Here is a 20,522-nt window from a genome sequence, read left to right on the forward strand (position 1 = left end):
TTCATGACATCAGCCTTTATTAAATGTGGAATGGGGCAGAGTACTAAGTACCACGGCTCAAAACAGACAAGATCCGCAGCCCCAAGCAGCATATCTTTCAAAATAGTGCTTTTGACCAGGGATCCCAGCAGCTTCAGCACCAAAGTTATTTAGGGATTAAAAAAAAAGGAAAAAAGAAGACCAGGCTTCATCCTTTGAAGGGTGTCAGATGAGGACATGAAGTAGAGAGATCTTTCTCTCTCTACACCCAAGTGGGGTTTGAGTCCAGTGGCACTTTAGAGACCAGTAAGATTTTCAGAATATAAGCTTTCAAGAATCAAAGCTCCCTTCTTCAGATACTTTGACTCTCAAAAGCTCACACCCTGAAAAACTTGTTGGTCTCTAAGATGCCACAGGACTCAAACCCTGCTGTTCTACTGAAGACCAACACATCTGAAACAACACCCAAGTGAAGACCAAGGCAGAAAACACTTCACATCCAACCCATTGGAACACTTAGCTTTCATAACTTTTTTTTTTAGAAGCAGGAGAGTTATTGCAGTCAGTCACTTAAAAAGACCCACAGTCCAACTGAGTCATGTTTTTTTTTTAAAAGACACCAAGCATGGGAGGGGGGGGCATGCACTGCTAAAACTGAAGCAGTGCTCAGGGTCGGTCTCTCCCCAGCTCCCAAAATTCTTGCTTCCAACAGCATGTTAATACTGGGTTGCTGAGCACCTCTAGAAACATGTTCAAGGAGGCGGGGGGGGGGGGGTAAGGAAGAGATCTGGATGTGGGTGAAATACTAGAGTCGGTACTTTACAGTGCATTAAGAGGAGCAGCCAACAATGGGAATAGTCTCTCTGCAACTCCACATTCCTATGACCTTTTCGTCAAGCCTTTCTGAAGACGCTATTGGCCTGAACTAATGGAAGCAGGAATACCCTTTAGTAACAGTACAGGTGCCCCTGCTTGTCAGTGCTGCAATACACAAGGTAAGAAAAAGAGACAGTAAAGTCCATTGCCTCCCCTGGAGAGAGTAGTGTTTGCTACAGAGCAAAGTGCTTCCAAAACTTGTTCCCTCTTCGGCTCCATAAAATGAGGGGAAATTCACTTTCACCCTTAATTGCAGAAGAAGAAAGGTGAGGTGGTAACAGAGGGCTAAGTGAACTTCCCAGAGCAACTAAGCTAGATTCATGAGGTGTACAGAGGAGGCTGCCTCATATATAGTGTCAGATCTTTAATATACCTGAGAGGCTGTCCAAAGACTCAGGCAGAAGTCCTTCCAAAGCCCACTAAATAAAATTCTAGGAAGCAGAGATTCCTTGGGGCCATCCGTGTGCAAAGAATAAAGCTCTACTGCTGAACCAGAGGCCTTCCAGGTATTAAGAAACAATACTGAACAGTTTTAATTTTGAGGGAACTCAGCCCCTATGACTTAAGAGTCCTGTCAATTCTTAAGTCTTCCTGCCTTCAAATAAATAAAAGAGAAAAAGGGGGGAGAGGCAGGGCCTGGATTAGCTGAGGGCCTGCTACTTGCAAGAAGGGCCCATTCCCCATCATACATGCTGACCACAGTTCATGTCCTTCCATACATAAAAAAAAAAAATCACTCTTCACATGCACACCAGAAAGGAATCTGTTCCGGGAGGGGGAGGGAGGAGAAACCAGGACCATCTCAGCTGTCCCGGAGGGATTAACTCCCATGAGGAACGTAACCCTGATCTCTGCAATTGAACTGCAGCTGGTGCATCCCGAGGGTGGGAGGCAGATCTTCCCCGTGTGCATTAGGCCAGTCCGGAGCCCATTTGGAAAGACAAAGGGAAATCAGTTGCTGGGATAACTGGATCAGGGAAGGTGCCCTGATGTCTGTGAGAAGAGCCAGGAAGGAGACGATTCTAACACGGAGGAGGCACAGAAGCCCCAGGCACCTAACGTACCACAGCGGAGGTGCACATGGTATTCATTCCACAGGCTCGACTGCCTCGGTACAGGTAATAGTAGCCCTGGAGGAGACACAAAAAGTCAGCTAATTAAGAGCAACCCTTTATTCTCAGCCCCGATGTGCAAGAAGAGGGTGTGCATGCATGCATGCACAAACAAGCATCAACACTATGTTAGAGTGTTCATTTGTATTGTTCTCTCTCATATTTGTTGATTCTCTCATATATAAATGGCTGCCATTACCCTTGTATTTTGCAGTGCTGTACCCCTCACCAATGACCTATGGAATGAGTTGGGATCCCACAGATTTGTCTTGGTAGCCCTCCCCCTCACACACACGTAAGTATCCTCCCCTTGACACAAGGGGCTCAAAACCGGTACAATAGCTCTTTTTTCCTCATATTATCCATTTGTGCTTTAGTCAGCTGTGTTTATCAGCCAATGGGGGAGTTCACTGATGCTTGAAAAGCCGCCTCTTTCATCAGTCGCATGTGCAAAACAGGATTGTGCACACAAGCTGCTGTGTTCACACACATCAGAAAACGAAGAGTGATAGACCACCAATCGGGGGAAAGAGGGAAAAAGTACACAATAAATATAGAAAAATATTTACATATCTAGTAAAGTGCAATAGTGATAATTACTATAATTGGACTTTATTAGATATATAAATATTTTTCTATGTTTATTGTGTAATTTTTCCCCCTCTTCCCCTTGATTGGTGGTTATCTACTCTTTGTCTTCTGGCTTTATCTGAGGGGTGCCTCTCTTTTTGGTTTGTGTTCACATTTCAATAAACATTGTGGCAAATGAGGGCCTTTCCTCCCACTGGTAGACCCTGCTCTGCCTACCCCTCTTTTTTCACCTCTGGCTAGGCACTTGAAGGGGCTGTCTCCTGTCTCTGGGTAGTTTCTGCCACCGCTGTCCCTGTATGGGGTCCTGGATAGGCAAGACAGCCTCCTAACCCCCCTCCTCTGCTAGTGGGCCCAAGCAGTTGGGGGACTATGTGGAACAGAAGATCTTTCTTCCTTCATACATTCTGAAAATCATTTATTTAACTTCTAACTGTACACAGGCAAATATACAGTGAGTGGAAGGAATAATACAACATAAAAAGAAGCCCCTACTCTCACTCCCTCTGCTTCTCTACATACTCACATATTACATATCTGCAAGTTATCTTCTTGACACGCAGAGATTAGTGGCCAGGAACTGGCTTCTCCTTACCTCAAGGGGGTGCTAGAACACATAGGTACAGAGCCGTCTTCTACAAAGCCACACATCAACCTATTTAGATGTTTAGGCTGACTGGCCGTACCTCTCTGACAGAGAACGCCCCCCCCTCACACACACCCTTTTAAACTAGAGTTCCAAGGAACTTAACCTGGGATCTTCTGCGTGCAAGGCATGTGCTCTACTACTGAGTTACAACCTCTCTGAAAAGACACAGGTCTCTTTCCCCTCTCTGCATGGCTTGACTGAAATCCCCAGTTAGTGCTTCATGAGAAATGTGGATTTTCCTCGTCTCCCCCTATTGCAATGGATGAGCCACAATAACAAGGAGAGGCAGCTGAGCTTGGGAAATAAGGCACAGCTGCCCGGACTTGCCTGCTCTCCCCAGTCTTTGCCCCAGCTGTTCTTGATAGCCCAGTATGGCATACGGCCACCTGTAAAACAAAACAAAGAGACACAATCACAAATGGGCAAGCTACTTGCCAACTAATTTGTCACAGAGCAGAACAACACAGAATCTCCCTGAATCACAGAATGAGGAGGGGAGCAGTCAGCTGACCTGAACTCCAGTAGTCAGTGGCCCACCCCATACAACTGCTCAGGATTAGAAATGGCACCCAAGCAAAAGAAAAATGGTGAAGGAAACACATCTAAGAGCACCACCAAGGCTGGGAGAAGAGGCACAAAACATAGAACTCTCTCTGCAGGACCTTTCCATTCATTGTTTCAGAAACAAGATCACCCAACACCTACTCAAAACAGCCACTTACGGGAGCCATAGCCCACTAGGAGGACTGCATGGTCAATCATCCAGGGATTGCAGAACAGTATGAAGGGGTGGGAGACACCTTTCCTGTAGAACTGGAGAGAGAACAGACAGCCAGAGGAAACTTAGTTTCAGGTGGGTAGTTGTGTGGGTCTGCAGTAGAAGAGCAAGATTTGGGTCCAGCAGCACCTTAAAGACCAGCTAGATTTCCATGGTAGGAGCTTTCGAGAGTTGGAGCTCTCACTGTATATTCTGCATATTTCACACTCCTCCGCCTTTTGTACGGTGGGGTTTTTTTTTTTTAATGATGGGAGGACCTAAAAGAGGCAACTAAGCAATAGCATCCATCCCACAACTCCTAGTCTCTGGTACTTTCATTTAATCCCATATATTGTTCCACATGACCCAGCCTGGCTTCATAGCAAAATGGGGGGGGGGGATTCGTTTGTAAAAGTGAATTTGGAGATACAATAAATCATGTTTTTAAAAAAGGATGCCAACTTGCACAATATATTCCACTCACAGAATGGGGCTACAATAGAAAGCAATGTTCTGAAGCCACAAGCCAGTGTAGGGCCCAGATCAGCCCTTTTAAAACCTGTATACCAGAAGGGCAAATACGGTTCTTCACAGCAGAGGAGCATGGCAGTGCCCTCTTTGGGATCCCCTCACCTGCATGGCAAAAGCGTTCAGTGCAATGGAGATGGGGCCATTCTTTGCCAGCCAGGCAGCAATGTCTGCAATGGACCAGAGAAGGAGGTTATACACAAGGCTGTTTGTATATAGCACAGACATTAAAAGGGGAAAGGGGGTTAAATCCTAGAGGATGCACTGGAGTCTGCAGTCCCACAAAACAGTTTCATTGCTCTTTCCAAGTTGTAGCTTTCGCACATACAAATACATGCTTGCATTCATTAAATCTGTGTGTTTCCTTTCTGCCTGACATTGTATCTCTGCATGCCTTAGTACACCCACCCTCCCAGCTCCGCTCACACTGGTAGACAGTTGTACAAGGCAGCAACCTGTTGACCGTGATTTTTTTCCAAGTACAAAATGCTCTCTTGAACTATTTTAATCTCAATCTAACTTTATTGCATGAGCTGAAAGCCATAGCAACAGTACAAGATAAAATCAAACGTCCATCAAAGAAAATCAACCCAAAAATCTGGACAATGTCATAGAAAAGATTAAAATACAGAATAATTATTTAAAATACCTCATAATAAAAACACCATACAATCCAAAGGCAAGTGACCCAAAGTAGAGCAGTTAGCATTCAGGTCAACCATGCCTGGGTCAGCTCACCTCATCTTACTTTTTACCTTTTTGATGTTGGCATCAAACCTTGCCAGGGAGAGTAATGGATTTGTTCCTGTTTGCAAATAATAAAACTTAATTTCTCCAGGTCTGACCTTCCTGGGAGCCAAGATATAATGGTCCTCTAAAATCTGCTGTGCTTAGCCTCAAGTCTCAGACACTGGAATGGGACATGGGACAAATCCTCAATGCACCTATAATCACAGGAACAGACTCTTTTGCTATACGGCATCCCACTGAAGCAGCCTTTCAAAACTGCGAGCGGTAGAATAACTAGGCATGCCTTAGTGAGGCCATTCTGTGCTCATAATTCATTATATCTGTAAAGTACGCTGGAAGAGCCAGGGGAGAAGGAAGTGATTGCCTATAAAGTACAGTTGTCCTCAAGGTACCTACTAGTCCAGCATCAGTTTAACCATTCTGGTCTAACAATCTCTGTTTTACTAAAAGTTTGGCTGCATAGAGTCCAAATGTCCTGAAATATTCTTCGGAGAAGCCAAGGCTAGCTACAAATCTCAGTACAAAACTGTGTCATGAATATCCTTCATATCTCTGTACGCCAATGTCAAAAGGCCAGGAGATGGGCAAAAAATGATTTTCAGCCAATATTTAATGGCTGCTTTACAGACTAAGAAAGAGCAAGAGTCCAGTAACAGCTATAAGGCTAACAAAATTTGTGGTAGGGTATGAGCTTTTGTGAGTCACGTCTCATTATTATGATTGAGGGCAGAGATAATTCTACTCTTAACCATAGTCAAAGATGTTGTTTCAATCCTTTATGAGAATGGTTACAAAGGCATCTAGTGGGCCCAAAGAATACCCATGGAGCTGCACCCCCATTCCCCAGTACTGTCTCCCAGCCTCCTTTCAAGATGCCAAGGGTCCCAATGTTCTGAGCAGCCCCCTCCCCTACATGAGCATCCAAGACACGCACCACTTTCATCCTGTGATAGCTCCACAGAGCTGTTGATGTAAACAACCGCCTTGTCTTTTGAGAATCCACATTTCTGTTTAAACCCCTCATAGCTGTAGTCACCTTCTGTTTCTAGACCACCTGGAAGCGGGGAGGGAGAGCAGACAGGAATGCCACAAAGTTACTGCTTCATAAGGTAATTGAAGAGAAAGAAGACAAGTTAGGCCAGGGGTCCCCAACTTGGTGCCCATGGGCACCACAGCACCTTCTGACACCCTTCCTGCCACCCGCCAAGTGTTTTTAGGAAGTGGGCAGGGCTAGGTGGAGCTTTTGCCCAGCAGGGCTTCTGACTGGCTGTGCAGATCAAAAGCTATCCAGTTAAACAGAGCTTATGCATGAAATGTTGAAGAGTTACTATTAAAATTATGCATCATCTCACTCCCTGACATTTTATGGTTGGCTCCACCTCCTGCAGCAGCCATTTTGTTGTTGTGCCCAGAACCTTGTGTCAAAATTGCAGAAGTGCCTGCAGGCTCAGAAAGGTTGGGGACCCCTCAGTTAAGTTCTTAATTGTACGGCTCTTAAGGCAGCTAGGAGTTAAATTTATTAAAGTCTATTGATACTCTTGCCTGGTTCAGGCTTCAGGCAGCTTCCAACAGCAAACTAAAAAAAAAAAAATCTCCATAAAACTTCAGGCTTCAATGCCCACAAGTCTCTCTGAAAAGGCAGTTTTCATATTTTTATCAAAAAGAATAGCTGCAAAGGTTATAAGGAAGTTTGCTTCACAGGCTCTGAGCAACTGACCGTAAAGTCCAGAGATGTTTCCTGCTTAAAAGTATTCCAAGGTTTGCCTGACAAAAAGCCAAATTCTACAAGACAAATATTTTTAAAGGAATGAATGACACACAGTGCAAAGTTAACACCCTGATATGCTCAAACACAAGGTAAAAAAAGCCAAGGTCAATCTCTGTGTTCAAGTCGCCCAGTTGTTTGAGTTCACAAGCAGATTTAACAAGGAAGCAGCACTTTGAACCCAAAAGGGCTAAAATAAACATTCAGCATTATTGCTTCCAAACATCACCCAAAGCCAAGCCAAGCTGAGCATCAGACAGTGACAGCAGCAATGGAATCTTCCATACAGGAGAAAGCACACCACAGGCAGTACCAATGCAGATACCTAACTGCAACCAGACTTACCCAATCTCTCAATGGCCTCGTAAGCATTGGATGGTAGTCCTCCTCCACAGGCTTCGTCTAGAGAATCGCAGTCCACAAGCTCTTTAAAAGAAGAGTAGCCATCAGCCAAGCCCAGACATACTCATCTCTCACTCTTGGGAGTCAACCTGTTCTCTCCCCAAGACTCAAGTCTTAACTTGGCTCCAGGCTGTGCAGAGCATGGAAGAAATCTCAGGCATGACTTCTAGATACTTCCCGTGATAAACCCTGGTGAGCTTCTCAGGGAGAGATGGCCAAATTGGGATCACATCTCATGCGTCTCTCCTTCCCAAGTTGGGAATCACACTGCAGGAGCCAGAACCAGCTACAGACCTGGTGTGGGATTGGCTCAGCCACTAGGAACTCCAGAAAGCAGGAAGGATCCCCTGGACACGTGAGTGGGCCATAACACATACTTTCTAAGCCAAGGCAGCCACCTCCAGATGACCACTAAGTCAATCTCCAGCTCTTAAAGAGGACCAGGATTCACAAGGTGCCTACCTTGTTCAGAGAGAGAAACCAGGGCGCCTTTGCGTAGGAACCACTGGCCTTCTATGTTGCCTGTCACAGAGAAGGCCCAGCAGGATCCACAGTCACCCTGCAGTCATGAAAGGAAAAGAGGAGAGAAAGTGATAGTTTGACCTTGACCCCAGAGAGAAGGGTGTTTGTGCCAGAGAGACATCAGGCGGCCTCAAAATTTTCAAGTCCTAAAAAGTATTAACAACAACATCTTATATACCATCCTTCAGGTCAAATTAGTGCCTTCTCAGAGCAGTGAACAAAGTCAGTGTTATTATTATCCCCACAATACTGGGGCTGAGAGGAGCAGCTCACCCGAGGTCACCTGCAGTAGTGAGAGTCAAACCAGCAGAGCACTGATTCACAACCCAGCCATTTAACCACTATGCTACACCAGCTCTCAGGACCAGAATCTCTCACAATCACCTCCTCCCAACTCTGACCCTCTTAACAAAAGATCTCAGATCCTTTTCTGTTGTGTGCTCCCAACTGCGCAACTCTCTTTGAGCCTAGATATGATTGCTTTGTGCCATTCTGTTCTCTTGTACAGGCCAGGCAGAATCTGTTTGGTTTGTCTACCTTTCAGTTAGCTTTATGTTAGCAGGCACGGCAGATGCCATTTGGATAAGATGATTTATAATTAGCTAGCTGAATATTTGCCAAAGAAGCCTGAGATTAAGACCGTTCTATGTGCTGAGAAACTTTTGTGGATGCCACTTTCCCTGATGTGGAGAGATAATTTATGGATGTTTTCGCTGCCCTGAGCACTATGTCTTGGTGGAATGAGGCAACATGTTCAGAGTCTCTTGCTGGCTGCTCACAGTTAAAGTACTGCTATGCCCTGTGGAGACTCAAAACCCAGTCACACCCTCTGACCACGTACTTGCTCCTGTTTCAGTGGGGAAAGAGGGACACAGACCTGATTCTTCACATCCGTGACAGCCCCATGATCCCGCCAGTCCCATCTGTCAGGGGCTGAATCACTGGGGATGGTGGCTGGTTTCATTGGGCGGCGTGGCAGCTTAACCAGTAGTGGGTTCAAGTACGTAGTACGGAACTCCTCCTCTGGAAAGAGGCACAAAAATGTACATGGTGGGCTAGATCCGGACCCTTAGCTTTCATCTTTTTAAAACCAGATTTTGCAAAAGTGACCCTCCATCAAATCGTTTAGCTACAGCAAGCTGACAAAGCAGGAAGTTGACAAAGCTTGAGTGCAAAAAAAAATACCGTTGACTATGGAAGACAGATGAAAATAAAGCCTACAGCACTGTTGAAGCTCTAGGACAATTTATTGGATTTATATTCTGCCGTCCCCACAAGTGAGCTCATGGCGGGTCACATCATCATAAAACCACATTTTCAAGCGTGTGTGTATACACATACACAATAAATATAAGTTACAGTTTAAAATCATATAAAACAATAAAATATCAATACATAATCCTGGATAGGCACATCAGATCTCATCAGACAGTGAAGCGGAACAAAACAGGCAGGGAGCCAGCAGGATAGTTCGCCATCTCCTCAAGCACTCTCATAGGCCTGGCAGAACATCTCCATTTTACAGGCCTGGCAGAACTGTCATAAGTCCCCCAGGGCCTGGGTCTCAATGGGGAGAACATTCCACCAGGCCGCAGCCGAAAAGGCTGAGGTCAGGCGAACAAGCTGATGCTTGTCAGCTACTATGGAAGTTTCCCCATGCAGTTCATCAGACTACACAAATTCTGTTTTAATTATATGAGGGCCAGGAATTGCTACACACTGGATGTAGTCTTATTCTGAATTGAAATACTGATCCATCTCCTCTGGCAAAGTCTATTTGACAGATTCTCAACAGTCCCAGACAAGGGTCACTTTCCCAGTCCTGCCAACCTGAAATTCCAGTAAGCTGACATGTTACCTGAAAGATCCCAATTCACACATGTGCTGTACCACTGGGCTATGGGCCTTCTGCATAGGAGACATGGCAAGAACTCCATGTGCCAAAAGAAATCTTGTCTCCTTGTCCCAGCTCTCTCAGATGATCAGGGCTTTTTTTCAGGGGGAACGCAGGAAAATGCAGTTCCAGCACCCCTTGAAAACACTCAGCAATAGGGCTTGAAAATAATATGATTTCAAAGAATCCCATGTGTTTCTTCCTCATTTTCCTCGAGAGTTCCGCCACCTCTTTTCCCAGAAAAAAAACCCTGCAGATGATACATCCTAAGCTTCTCAAGTTACGTTTCCTTCCCCAACCCTTTTTACTAACTTTAAGAGTTTGACTGTTTTCAGGCAGACCAGACCTAGTAACAGTGTCCATACATGTACACAGCTTGTCTTTACTGCCTGTGGCAGGTTTAGAAAATTATCTGTCTCAGAGATCCTGAACTGACAAGGACTGAGTTGCAGCTGGATTTTGCAACAAATTCATCCCTCTTAAGACACCTTTGTGAGGCCTCTTGCCTGTTAACTACAGCCGTCAGGGAGGGTCAGTGAAGGCTATGTGACAGGTTCTGCTAGCAGAAGAATACAGTCTGTCTATTGGGTGCTGAAAATTCTTCAAGCCTTTGCCTGCTGAAGGATGCATTTAGGATGCAAAGGAGAAAAAATGGCAGCCAGGTCTCCTCCTCATTCTCACCTACCTGTCAAGTCACTAAATTTGGTGACTCCATATTCTGCAGTGCCCTGATCCAGCTCTTGAATAACTTGGGCCTTCTTCAGGTTCTCAGCAAAGATATGGAAGCGCCTTTCAGTTTCTGCAATGAAGAAGCCCCCGTTACAATCATAAACAATTATGATTATAAATAATTATCATGGTCTGCAACATGCAGAACGCTTCAGCATCATTATCTACCTCTGTCAGTAGGAGGCATTAGGGTAGTATGGATCAAGGGGCATGGCAAGTTCAAGCAAGTAAAGCCTCTGGGCCAGGGATTAGCAGAAAGCATAATTCCCCTGTTCTTTAGACCAAAGAAGCAGATCTGAACCAAACACTCTTACAAAAGTTCCATGGAATCGTGATAGCTCAAAAAGGCAGGTTTGGAGAGAAGGGAACCCCTCAGTTCTCCCAGCAACTTCCTATTTTGAGTTTCCTTATCGTGGCATTCACCTCTTTGGTTCTTGTAACTCTTCTTATAGGTGGTCAGGAAGTCCTTGAAGAGGGAAACCAGCTGGATGGAGGCATTCTGGAAAAGGAAGAATGCAGAACTGAGAAGCTGACAAGTTGTAAGTAAGTGACACAACTGTACAGAGCTGGCAACAATCCAACAGATCCAACACAAACATGCCTTACAATGCTGTATAATTTTCCACAGAAGCTTTAGGGAAATCAAGACTCGAGGGAAGAAATGAAAGTGCACACTGCCTTTGCTAAGGAAGATGCTGGTCCCTAACCTACATTATACCAAGAAAGGATGCCTAAGAAAGGCATGCCACATCTTAGAATCTCCAGCAATGAGGCAAATTAAGCATTAAGCATAGTAGAATGATTAAGACAAAAGGATTCATTTTATTTATCAGCCACCATTAGGAATTAAGAACAGCACTTAAAACGTGACAAGAAAAGGCTTTGTTATGGCATCTGACCATCATCAAGAGCCAGTCATTTGCATTGGTTTGTTTTTATTTATTTTACTTCATTTACATCTTGCCTTTCTCCCCAAAGGGGACCTGAAGTGGCTTATATCAGTCTCCTCGCCTCCATTTTTTCCTTACAAGAACCCTGTGAGGTAGGTTAGGCTGAAAAGGTGTGACTGGCCCAAGGTCACTCAGCAAATCGAACACGGGTTGCTCAGATCCCAGTCTATTGCTCTTGCTGCTACATCAAACAAACTTTTTTTGGACTGCATGAAAGAAAAGGTAGTTTGCAAAGCGGTAAGAATGATTTAGCTAGCGGTCTAGATGCAAGCAAAAAATAGCAACTCATACTGAGAGACTAACATCAAAATGTGAAAAGAGCCCTGCTGGAACAGAACACAGGTCCAACTAGTCCTGAGCCCGTTCACTGGGAGGGAGGGCTAGAAATAGAATATATATACAGACTATCTATCTGTCTATCTATACACATACAGACTATCTATATCTATACATCTATATCTATATATCTATATCTATACATCTATATCTATATATCTATATCTATACATCTATATCTATATACAGACTCTCTCTCTCATATATATAGTCAATCCAGCTAGATGCTTCCATGAGCAATGAATACAAGAGCAAGCAGATCAGTAAGCAGGGATTCTGTGGCCACTTGATCCTACTAAGGGCTTGCGCCCCAACTGCAGAAGGGAAGACCACACCCACCTGCAGAAGCCTCTTCTCCTGGAACGGCTCCTCAAATTTCACAGGAGGTACCTTCGAATGAAACACCTCCCAGTCTTCAAGCTTTGCCACCCTGACTATCTCAGATGGCTCTGCAGGGGCAACAAGAGAAGAGGCAACATTCTCCATAGGAACGGCTGCTTCAGTAACAAATTCCAAGAAGCGGTGGCTGACACTTCAAGCTTTCCACTCCAATGGCATTCTTTGACCCCACCCCATGTACCTCCATTTGAAGATCTGATAGGCAAAAGGAATTTTCCACCAGAGAATCTGCACCCCAATTATTCCTGCCAATGTCTCAGGATTAACTTGTACCTCAATCAAAGCAGCGGGAGCCAAGTATGCCATTTGACTCCATTCCTGTGATCAAACCTATCATAGCTTCTCACTGTAAAGGACTCTTGCTAGTTCCAACCTTTCCTGAAATTACTTTTAACTGGGAGAGGTGGCAAAGTCCCAGAATTTTACGAAGTGTAACTTGAGCATTCTTCAGAGGAAAATCTCGCAACTTGTGTAATTGAATGCAAAAGTGGTTCCAAAAATACTTTGCTGTGATGCACGGAACCTCCAGCCTGCATGGAACGCTGCCATGTGAAGAATGTGTCCTGCCTGGAGAAGAGTTCTGTGCAGTCTGGAAACTTGCAATCCTGTCTGCACAAGACCAATAAAAGGCATCTTAGGAACATAAGAGCCCTGCTGGATCTAGTCCAGAATCCTGTCACATACAGTGGCCAACAACAGGGTACAGAGGCCAAAGCCTTCCTCTGGCGTTGTCTCCTGGCACTGGTATTCAGAGATATTTTGAATGTGAAGCGTCCCTTTAGTCACTGTGGCTAGTAGCATTATAATACTGGCTATTTTATTTTCAGTTCCTTTCCTAATAATCCCCAGTGTAGAATTTGCCTTTTCCACTGCTGCAGCATGCTGGGTTGACACGTTCACTGGGCTCTCCACTTTTCCTTTCAGTCTCTGCAAGTTCAGACCCCGTTTGCCATACAAGAAGCTGGGTGTGTTTTTTTTTGTTCCGGTGTTCTCTAAGCCATTCTAGATGTTGCCTATTTACAAGGAGTGGGGGTCCAAATGTGTTCTGTGGCCGGGGTGGGGGAGGAGCATGGTAGCAACTCCAATGAACTTGCAGATCTCCCCTCCCCTCCACCCACATTGAACATCCCCCAGCAGCAGAATTTCAAGACACTCAGTAGGCTGCAGCACTAAGGGGAAGGTGAGAAATTTCTGTTCTGCAAGTTTTGCCCTTCTCCTTGTACTTTGAATCCAACCTTATTTGGGGATCAGCAAACTCCCGTTTTTCCTTGCAACGTGAAGATTTTGACTCTTGCAGTCACTATTATTATTTATATTCCAGAAAACGTGCCCGGAACTGACATACCAGCAGGATGGCACTCTTGCTTCACCAGTTTCTTCTTACTTGCCCAGGGTTGAGTCCAAACTTCAAAGAAACATGCCTCAAGGAAGAGACCAGAGAAGTCATGAATGCACAAGAAGCCCATAAACACAGCAATACTCAGGCAGAGAAGAGATGCACAGTAGAGGGAAGCAAGGCTGGGAATAGGGAATCTCGGCTTGCCACCTATTCTAGAAGAGCAAAGGGGACATGTTGGGTAGGGGTAGGGGGATATAGTAAATCAGAAGCTCCTGGAAAGAAAGAGTCTGACAAGGGCTGTGTCTTTGTCTTCCAGTTCTCCTAGAGGACTAGCTATCAGCTGACCACAAGCATCTGAGCTGTCCCTGTTTGAGGGGAAGTTCATGCAAAACAGACATCAAGTCACAAGATAGCATGTGAGGAGACTGACTGGGACTTGGATCTCCAGGGTGAGTGGATACTAAATGGAGACTGTGGTCTTGGAAAAGAATTGAGTCTCAGGAAATATACATTAATTAAAATCAAAGACTACGTGCTTGGAGGATAGCACACTTCCTACCAGGCCTTTGCAGGATGGAGCATAACACACAAATTCATTTGTTCTCATACAATCTCCTCTTTGTAATGTTCGGGGGGGAATAATGGGAGCAGGCATTACAGCTGGTTTCTGGATACCTGGGAGAAGAATCTGATTGTTACAGTTTATCTGGGAGCCTGAAAAGGTGGCAGTGATGCTGCACTGCCCCGGCTTCTCAATGCAGGCAGAGACCATGCTTTGGGGTGGAGGAAGGAGCTCACAGCCCGCTTCAGACACCCTGAAGGATGAATGTTTTGCTACCAACACACAGGACAATCCTAGCTGCTCATCTGAGGGGATACAAATCCCAACATAACTCAAATCAGTCTCTGTTTGGATTACAATAAAACGAATTAAAATTTTATGCTCACAACAGCCCTCTTAAGTAGATTAAGTTGAGAATGACTGGTCCAAGCTCCATCACTGGATAGAGATTTTAAGCCAGGCCTCCCAGGTCCTAGTACAGTACTCTAATCACAACACTACACAAGCCCTCTAATTGACATTTTGAAGTGGCAGCATCCAGTTCTCAGTTGCACCAGCCACCTGGTTCCTGACTATTACAGCCAGATATTTTGTAAACTACTTGTGGTAGAACTGGTAAACCTACACGAAGATCAGAACAACTACTTAGCCCCAAGGTACCAATCAGGGAACTCCAGATGCCCGCGTCAGAGGTTTTGACCCTTTTCAACAACCTACAAATGGAAATCAGAGCCAAAGGCACAAGGGAGGTTGTGATTCTTACAATTTGCTCAGGCTCGCCCGAAGCACTGCAACCAGAAACATCTTGGGCCTCAGCCTGAGTCCCACGGCACAGGCTCTTCACCAGGGTCACATCCAGGTAGTATTTGATGCCATTCACAACCTAAAGATGGAAAAGATCTCTGAGACAAAAGTTTGGGGAGTTGCCAAGTGGTGTTACCTGCAGGAAGCCAGACAGGTCTGGTAGCAGCTGGAAGAGGCAGGGAGTGTCCTTATATTTTTTCAAAAAGGCAGGTGCAGAGGCCAAAAAAGAAATTGGATTTAGCAGGATGTTTTACTTGGAGAGTTCATTCCCTGAATTTCAAGTTAAGGTTCATAGCTGTGAGCTCACCCCATAAATGAAAGAATACTTTATGAACTCAACCGGAATGTGCAGTCAGCAATTGACATACTGCTGACGCTGTAAAATAATTTGCTATTGGCAATGGGAATCCCTTGTTTATAAAGTTTAATCATGTTTCATGCTGCCCATTTTTCTTGATGAATCCCAAGGACTGACATCTGTGAAAAAGTTCACCAGGAAGGAAGGAAGGCCAGAGAGATAACCTAGTAAAACAGCTGACTATCAAGGAGAAGCTTAGTGAGAACTCCTGCAAGGACACAGGCGCTCTCTCTGATTTAGAAACTAACTAAAATGATAGGGGACAAATAAGCAAAGCAGGTTGCCTACTAGGTGGAATTTTTGTAGATCCGCTCCAGTTCAAACTCTTGTAACACTGCTCTAATGTGTTTCTGAGAACTGGATCCTATTAAGGATATAGTTTGCATTTAAGGAAAGAGCACGAAAGTGCCAGTCTAGGATCCTACCCTGATATTTCTGCTGGTTACCAGCCTTGGGGCATGCTTCTGGTTTTTCACTGAGTCACTGACCTAGTTCTCTTGTTGCAAATAATCAAGGAAGAATTAACATCACCACCCAGCACAGTTATGCAGACTCACACCATGAGGTTTATTATCTGAAGGTCAACCACAAAATTATCCAGCATTTGTCCACCTGCTGATAAGTCGCTTGGAGACAGAAAGCCTCTTGAAAGGTTCCATTTTCAACACACCTTTTTCAAAGCACTTTACCATGATGAAAACTACCTACAGCTGTTTTGGATTACAAGGACAATTCTTTAGCAGGTGTTAAATTCCACGAAGCCAAAAGCCCTTTCAGGGCAGGGAAAGAAAGCTCTTCTCTCCCTGCAGAGCATGGAGAACCAATCTTGCTCAGAAACCGCACCATTTGCTGTACCCCAAGTTAGTTCATCTTTCCTTTTTTTTCCACATTTGTCTCACAACTTTTCCTGCTCCCCCTTTTTCTATTCCCTTCCATACAAGTAACTTCAGCCTTCCTCCTTCCAAACCAGTTACAACCCACCCACTTCAATCCCCCTACAGGATTGAAGACTCTTCACCCCATATAATAAGAATGTTTCTATATTCCCAAGTGGGGTATAATGCTATAGATTCTATCTTCTCCATCAGCTGTTTCTTCCAGGGGACCTGATCTCTATGGCCTTGGGTATATAAATGAACAGACACATAGGGCCCTTATTAATAGTCAGCCGAGGATACCCGTGTTCTATTTACTCCCCAAGATCCATAAACAAGGGTTACCCCCACCGGGACGACCCATAGTATCGGGATCCAATTCCATTATACCCCACTGAGGTCCCTGCCCTCTTTCCCACCCCCCCAAGTTTTGTTGTTGATTCTAAGATTTACAACATATCATAATGACATTTCATATTCATTACAATATAACGGAGAACAAATTACAGACAACAGGTCATATTATCAGAGCCAATTAAACCCATTAAGTTTAAGCTAACACAACAAACTGCAAATGAGACAGATACGAGCATTAATATTCTATTAATGTTATCAGTATGTACTCCACCGCTGAACACTGCACACAACAGAGAGTAAACTTAAGATATATTACACTGATAAGGTTCCTAAATTTTATAGATATACGAGTTTCAAATAGACTGAGTTTGGGGGTAGGACAACCTCTTTGGTACTGTGCTCAAGAACAGGGAGCCACTTCTGAATAAACCTAGTTGTTTCAGGGTAAATTTCAGCTTGGAGAAGACCATCTAATCCTTTTCCCTCTCTAAATTCTCCAGACTTCACTCCCCAAATCTCCAGGAATTTCCTAGCCTCGAGCTGGCAACCAGGGGGCTTAATTCCTCTCCAACTCAACTCCCTCCCTACACACTAGGGGGGCTAATTCCTCTACCCCTGCCAAGCTTCCCTCTTCCTCCCCCCATATACCACCCACCGCCCCCAGGCAGCCTCCTCCCCGCAGAGGCAGAGAAGCACCCCCAAGTGACCCAACAGCCCACCCCTCACGCTGCCGCCATTTCCTACCCCCCAACCTTCCCTCGCCTCCTCTGCATGACGTCACCATAACCGTCTATTCCCCCCCCCCCCCAAATTCTGCCCCCGTCTCCCCGTCCGACCTGCGTCTTCGCGGCTCGCAGCGTCCAGACGCGACCCGCCTGGGAGGCTTCGGCCAAGGCGAAGCGCGCCGCCTCCCGAGCCGCGGCGTCTCCCACGTCCGCCACCGTCGTGATGCCCGGCCCAGCCGAGGCGACGTGCAACAAAAAGAGCGGGCAGAGAAAGCGGAGCGGAGCCGGCGCCATCCTCGCCTCAGCTGTGGAGCAATTTGTTTTGACGCTCGACCGGCTGAGGGGAAAGCGGGCGGAGCGCGGTCCAGGGGGAGGAGTTTCGCCTCAAGCCCCGCCCATGCAGGTACAGCGTCGCCGTTCCATAAGTGGGGCGTATTCCCGCTTACTCCGATGGCGGGGTGGCTTCAACCGGAGCCGAACCTGTTGGATTTCCGCCGGGCGGGTCACGCGTGGAATGTTTTTAAAATGTCTGGGGCCGTTTCTAAGTGCAATATAGTAAGGGATGACCCCAAAGAATGTATTCGTTCATTCATTTATGTTCTGTCTTTCCTCATGGTTCAAGGCGGCTTACAATCATACAAACTTTTTTTTTTTGCTTCTTAGGCGGGAAATCTATAAAACTAAATACAATGAAAAAGAACAGACCCTGTTATGGCTAACGCAAGTGGTATTTTCCTACATACTTTCAGGCTTTGTAGTTGTCCTGCGAGATGAGCAAGATTGGAGTCCAGTAACACCCTAAGGAGTTGGGATTTCAAGGGATAGCTTCCAATGCAAAAAGTGGGGGGTGCCCTGCAGTTACACAAGCCAGGGCGATCTAGTTCCTTTCATGTTTGACACTGCAACACCCATGATGGCCTGAAGCCTGTGGCCGATTTTGAGACTCCTGGCTTAATTTTCTAAAGACAAAGGGACGGCTTCTTTTATTATTATGGATTTGTTGTATTACATTCTCTTTCATTACTGTTAATTTTGTTAAAAATATTTTATCTGATTCATAGAATCATAGAATCATAGAGTTGGAAGGGGCCATACAGACCATCTAGTCCAACCCCCTGCCCAGTGCAGGATCAGCCTAAACTGGTTGTGGTTGTGGTCTTAAAGCAAACACAAGAAGATACATTTTTTTAAAAAATGCATAGATTGTGCAGTGTATTGTCACTTATTTTAAGAGTCTGTAGCCACAGCCTGCCTGCTGGACTTACTCAGAACCGTCTTCTGTTTTACATTAACTAAGGACAAATAATCCTCTGCAGACACTAATCTCTGCTCTAATCAACTGCGTTATATACCATTGTACCTTTACATCTGGACATCTTCCTTTGTTACAACCCTCCCATTTAATCAAGCTATATTGTCCCTTTACATCCTGATGCCGTCTCACCCACCTTGGGCTGGGATATAAGATCTCCATTCCTACTTACGTCTGAAGAAAGGAGCTCTGGCTCTCAAAAGCTTACACTCTGAAAAATGTGTTGGCCTCTAAGGTGCCACTAGTCTCAAATCCTGCACATCCACTAATTGACTTCAGCTATCTGAAGAAAACCAAGTTCAAGTCCAGTAGTTCCCTAAAGACCAAGAAGATTTTCGAGGCTGTAAAAATCAAGCTCCCTTCATCTAATACTAGTGGAAATGGGAAGTCTTTTTATTCCAGTCAGAAGATGGGAGGGGTGCAGCAAAGAAGTAAGATAGGATGTGGAGGTAAGAATGAGAAATATAATTAACTTGATTGTGTGTGTGTGGAGAGTGCCCTCAAGTCATAGTTCTCTTATGGCGACCCTACTTATGGTGGGTTTTTTATGGCAAGAGACTATCAGAGGTGCCTGCCTCTGCACCGCTGGTCTTTGTTGGAGGTCTCCCATCCAATTACTAACCAAGGCCAACCCTGCTCAGGCTCACCGGTGCCATCCAGGTCAGGGCAATTAACTTGATTACAGCAGGGTAAAAATACAGAAAGTTAGCATCTCTAGTGAGAGAAGATTCCTCGGTCCCTGTTCAGCCCTGGAGGCTTAATTGTTCTGAATTTGTGAATGAACTCAATTTCAGCAATCTCATGTTGTAATCTTCCTTTGAAATTTCTTTAATTGAGGACTGCCGGTTTTAGGTCAGCAATGGAATGTCCTAACAGATTAAAATGTTCTCCTACTGGTTTTTGAGTGAAGTGATTTTTAATCTCAGATGAATGTCCATATATTTGACCTGTTTGTCCAGTGTGGAAGGACATTGTTGGCTCTTCATGGCATGTATAACCAGGGCTTTTTTTCTGGGAAAAGAGGTGGTGAAACTCAGCGGGTTGCCCTTGGAGAAAATGGTCACATGGCCGGTGGCCCCGCCCCCTGATCTCCAGACAGAGGGGAGTTGAGATTGCCCTCCACTGAGCAGCCGAGGGCAATCTCAACTCCCCTCTGTCTGGAGATCAGGGGGCGGGGCCACCGGCCATGTGACCATTCTCAAGAGGTGCCGGAACTCCGTTCCACCGCATTCCAGCTGAAAAAAAGCCCTGTGTATTACATTGGAAGAGGAGCAAGTGAACGAACCTGAGATGATATGGCTGGTGCTGTCAGGTCCAGTGATGTGAATATGGGGGGGAAATTGGCATCTTGGTTTGTTGCAAGCCCTATTCCCAAGAGTCAGTGTCCATGACAGGAAGTGCATTATTTTGAGTGAGAAGTTATTTAAGACTAGGTGATTGTCTGTGGGCTAGAAAAGGTTTGCTTGCAAATGCCTGTGAGAGGCATGGTGGTCACATACAGCTCCCAGCTCAAACCAGTTCAACACATTAATGACCTGCAGTGTATGCTGGACCATGATACCCCTTTCTCACAGGTACTAATTTTCTGCATTCTCCCCCTGCTCTAATCAAGCTAATTACTTTTTACATTGTACCACCACATCCTTTCTTATTTCTTTGGCGCACCCCTCCCACCTCTGACTGGAATAAAAAGACTCGGATCTCCAGTTCTACTCATTTCCAAAGTTTAATGCTGAATGAGGCAGGACTTTTTCAGTTGTGGCCCCTGCCTTGTGCACAGGGGCCTGGTGGCAGAGCATCCGCTTCTCATAGAGAAGGTTCCAGGTTCAATTCCCATCTTTAAGAGGATCAGGTAGTCGGTGACATGAAGCAGTTTTGAGCTGCTGTCAGTCAAGAGTAGACAATACTGATATTGGCGGGCCGTTTGATTCATAGAAGGTAGCTTCCTGTATGA

At 45.3% G+C, this 20,522-nt stretch overlaps 1 protein-coding gene across 1 annotated transcript; it reads right to left on the reverse strand.

Annotated features, from left to right (window-relative positions):
• On the reverse strand, positions 1 to 17,585 carry CTSF (cathepsin F). The gene is made up of 14 exons (XM_054991890.1): positions 17,368 to 17,585; positions 14,901 to 15,020; positions 13,582 to 13,657; positions 12,177 to 12,286; positions 10,975 to 11,050; positions 10,508 to 10,621; positions 8,806 to 8,951; positions 7,869 to 7,965; positions 7,350 to 7,430; positions 6,174 to 6,293; positions 4,595 to 4,659; positions 3,927 to 4,017; positions 3,532 to 3,590; positions 1 to 1,985 (listed from the first exon to the last, which is right to left on the reverse strand). The coding sequence occupies exons 1-14, from the start codon at positions 17,548 to 17,550 to the stop codon at positions 1,911 to 1,913; spliced, it is 1,413 nt and encodes a 470-aa protein (XP_054847865.1). The 5' UTR covers positions 17,551 to 17,585; the 3' UTR covers positions 1 to 1,910.
• Between the last annotated feature and the right edge of the window lie 2,937 nt (positions 17,586 to 20,522).

Source organism: Eublepharis macularius, chromosome 1 (genome assembly GCF_028583425.1).
Source record: "Eublepharis macularius isolate TG4126 chromosome 1, MPM_Emac_v1.0, whole genome shotgun sequence".
In the NCBI taxonomy this organism is placed as follows: Eukaryota; Metazoa; Chordata; class Lepidosauria; order Squamata; family Eublepharidae; genus Eublepharis; species Eublepharis macularius.

Bases quoted from the DNA above. Each gene is read 5' to 3' on its own strand.
- CTSF (XM_054991890.1), bottom strand. From the start codon at position 17,550: ATGGCGCCGGCTCCGCTCCGCTTTCTCTGCCCGCTCTTTTTGTTGCAC. The intron at 6,294-7,349 runs GTAAGTCTGGTT...CCCCGCTTCCAG, and splicing joins CGAGGCCATTGAGAGATTGG to GTGGTCTAGAAACAGAAGGT. The intron at 3,591-3,926 runs GTAAGTGGCTGT...TTTGTTTTACAG, and splicing joins CCTAGTGGGCTATGGCTCCC to GTGGCCGTATGCCATACTGG.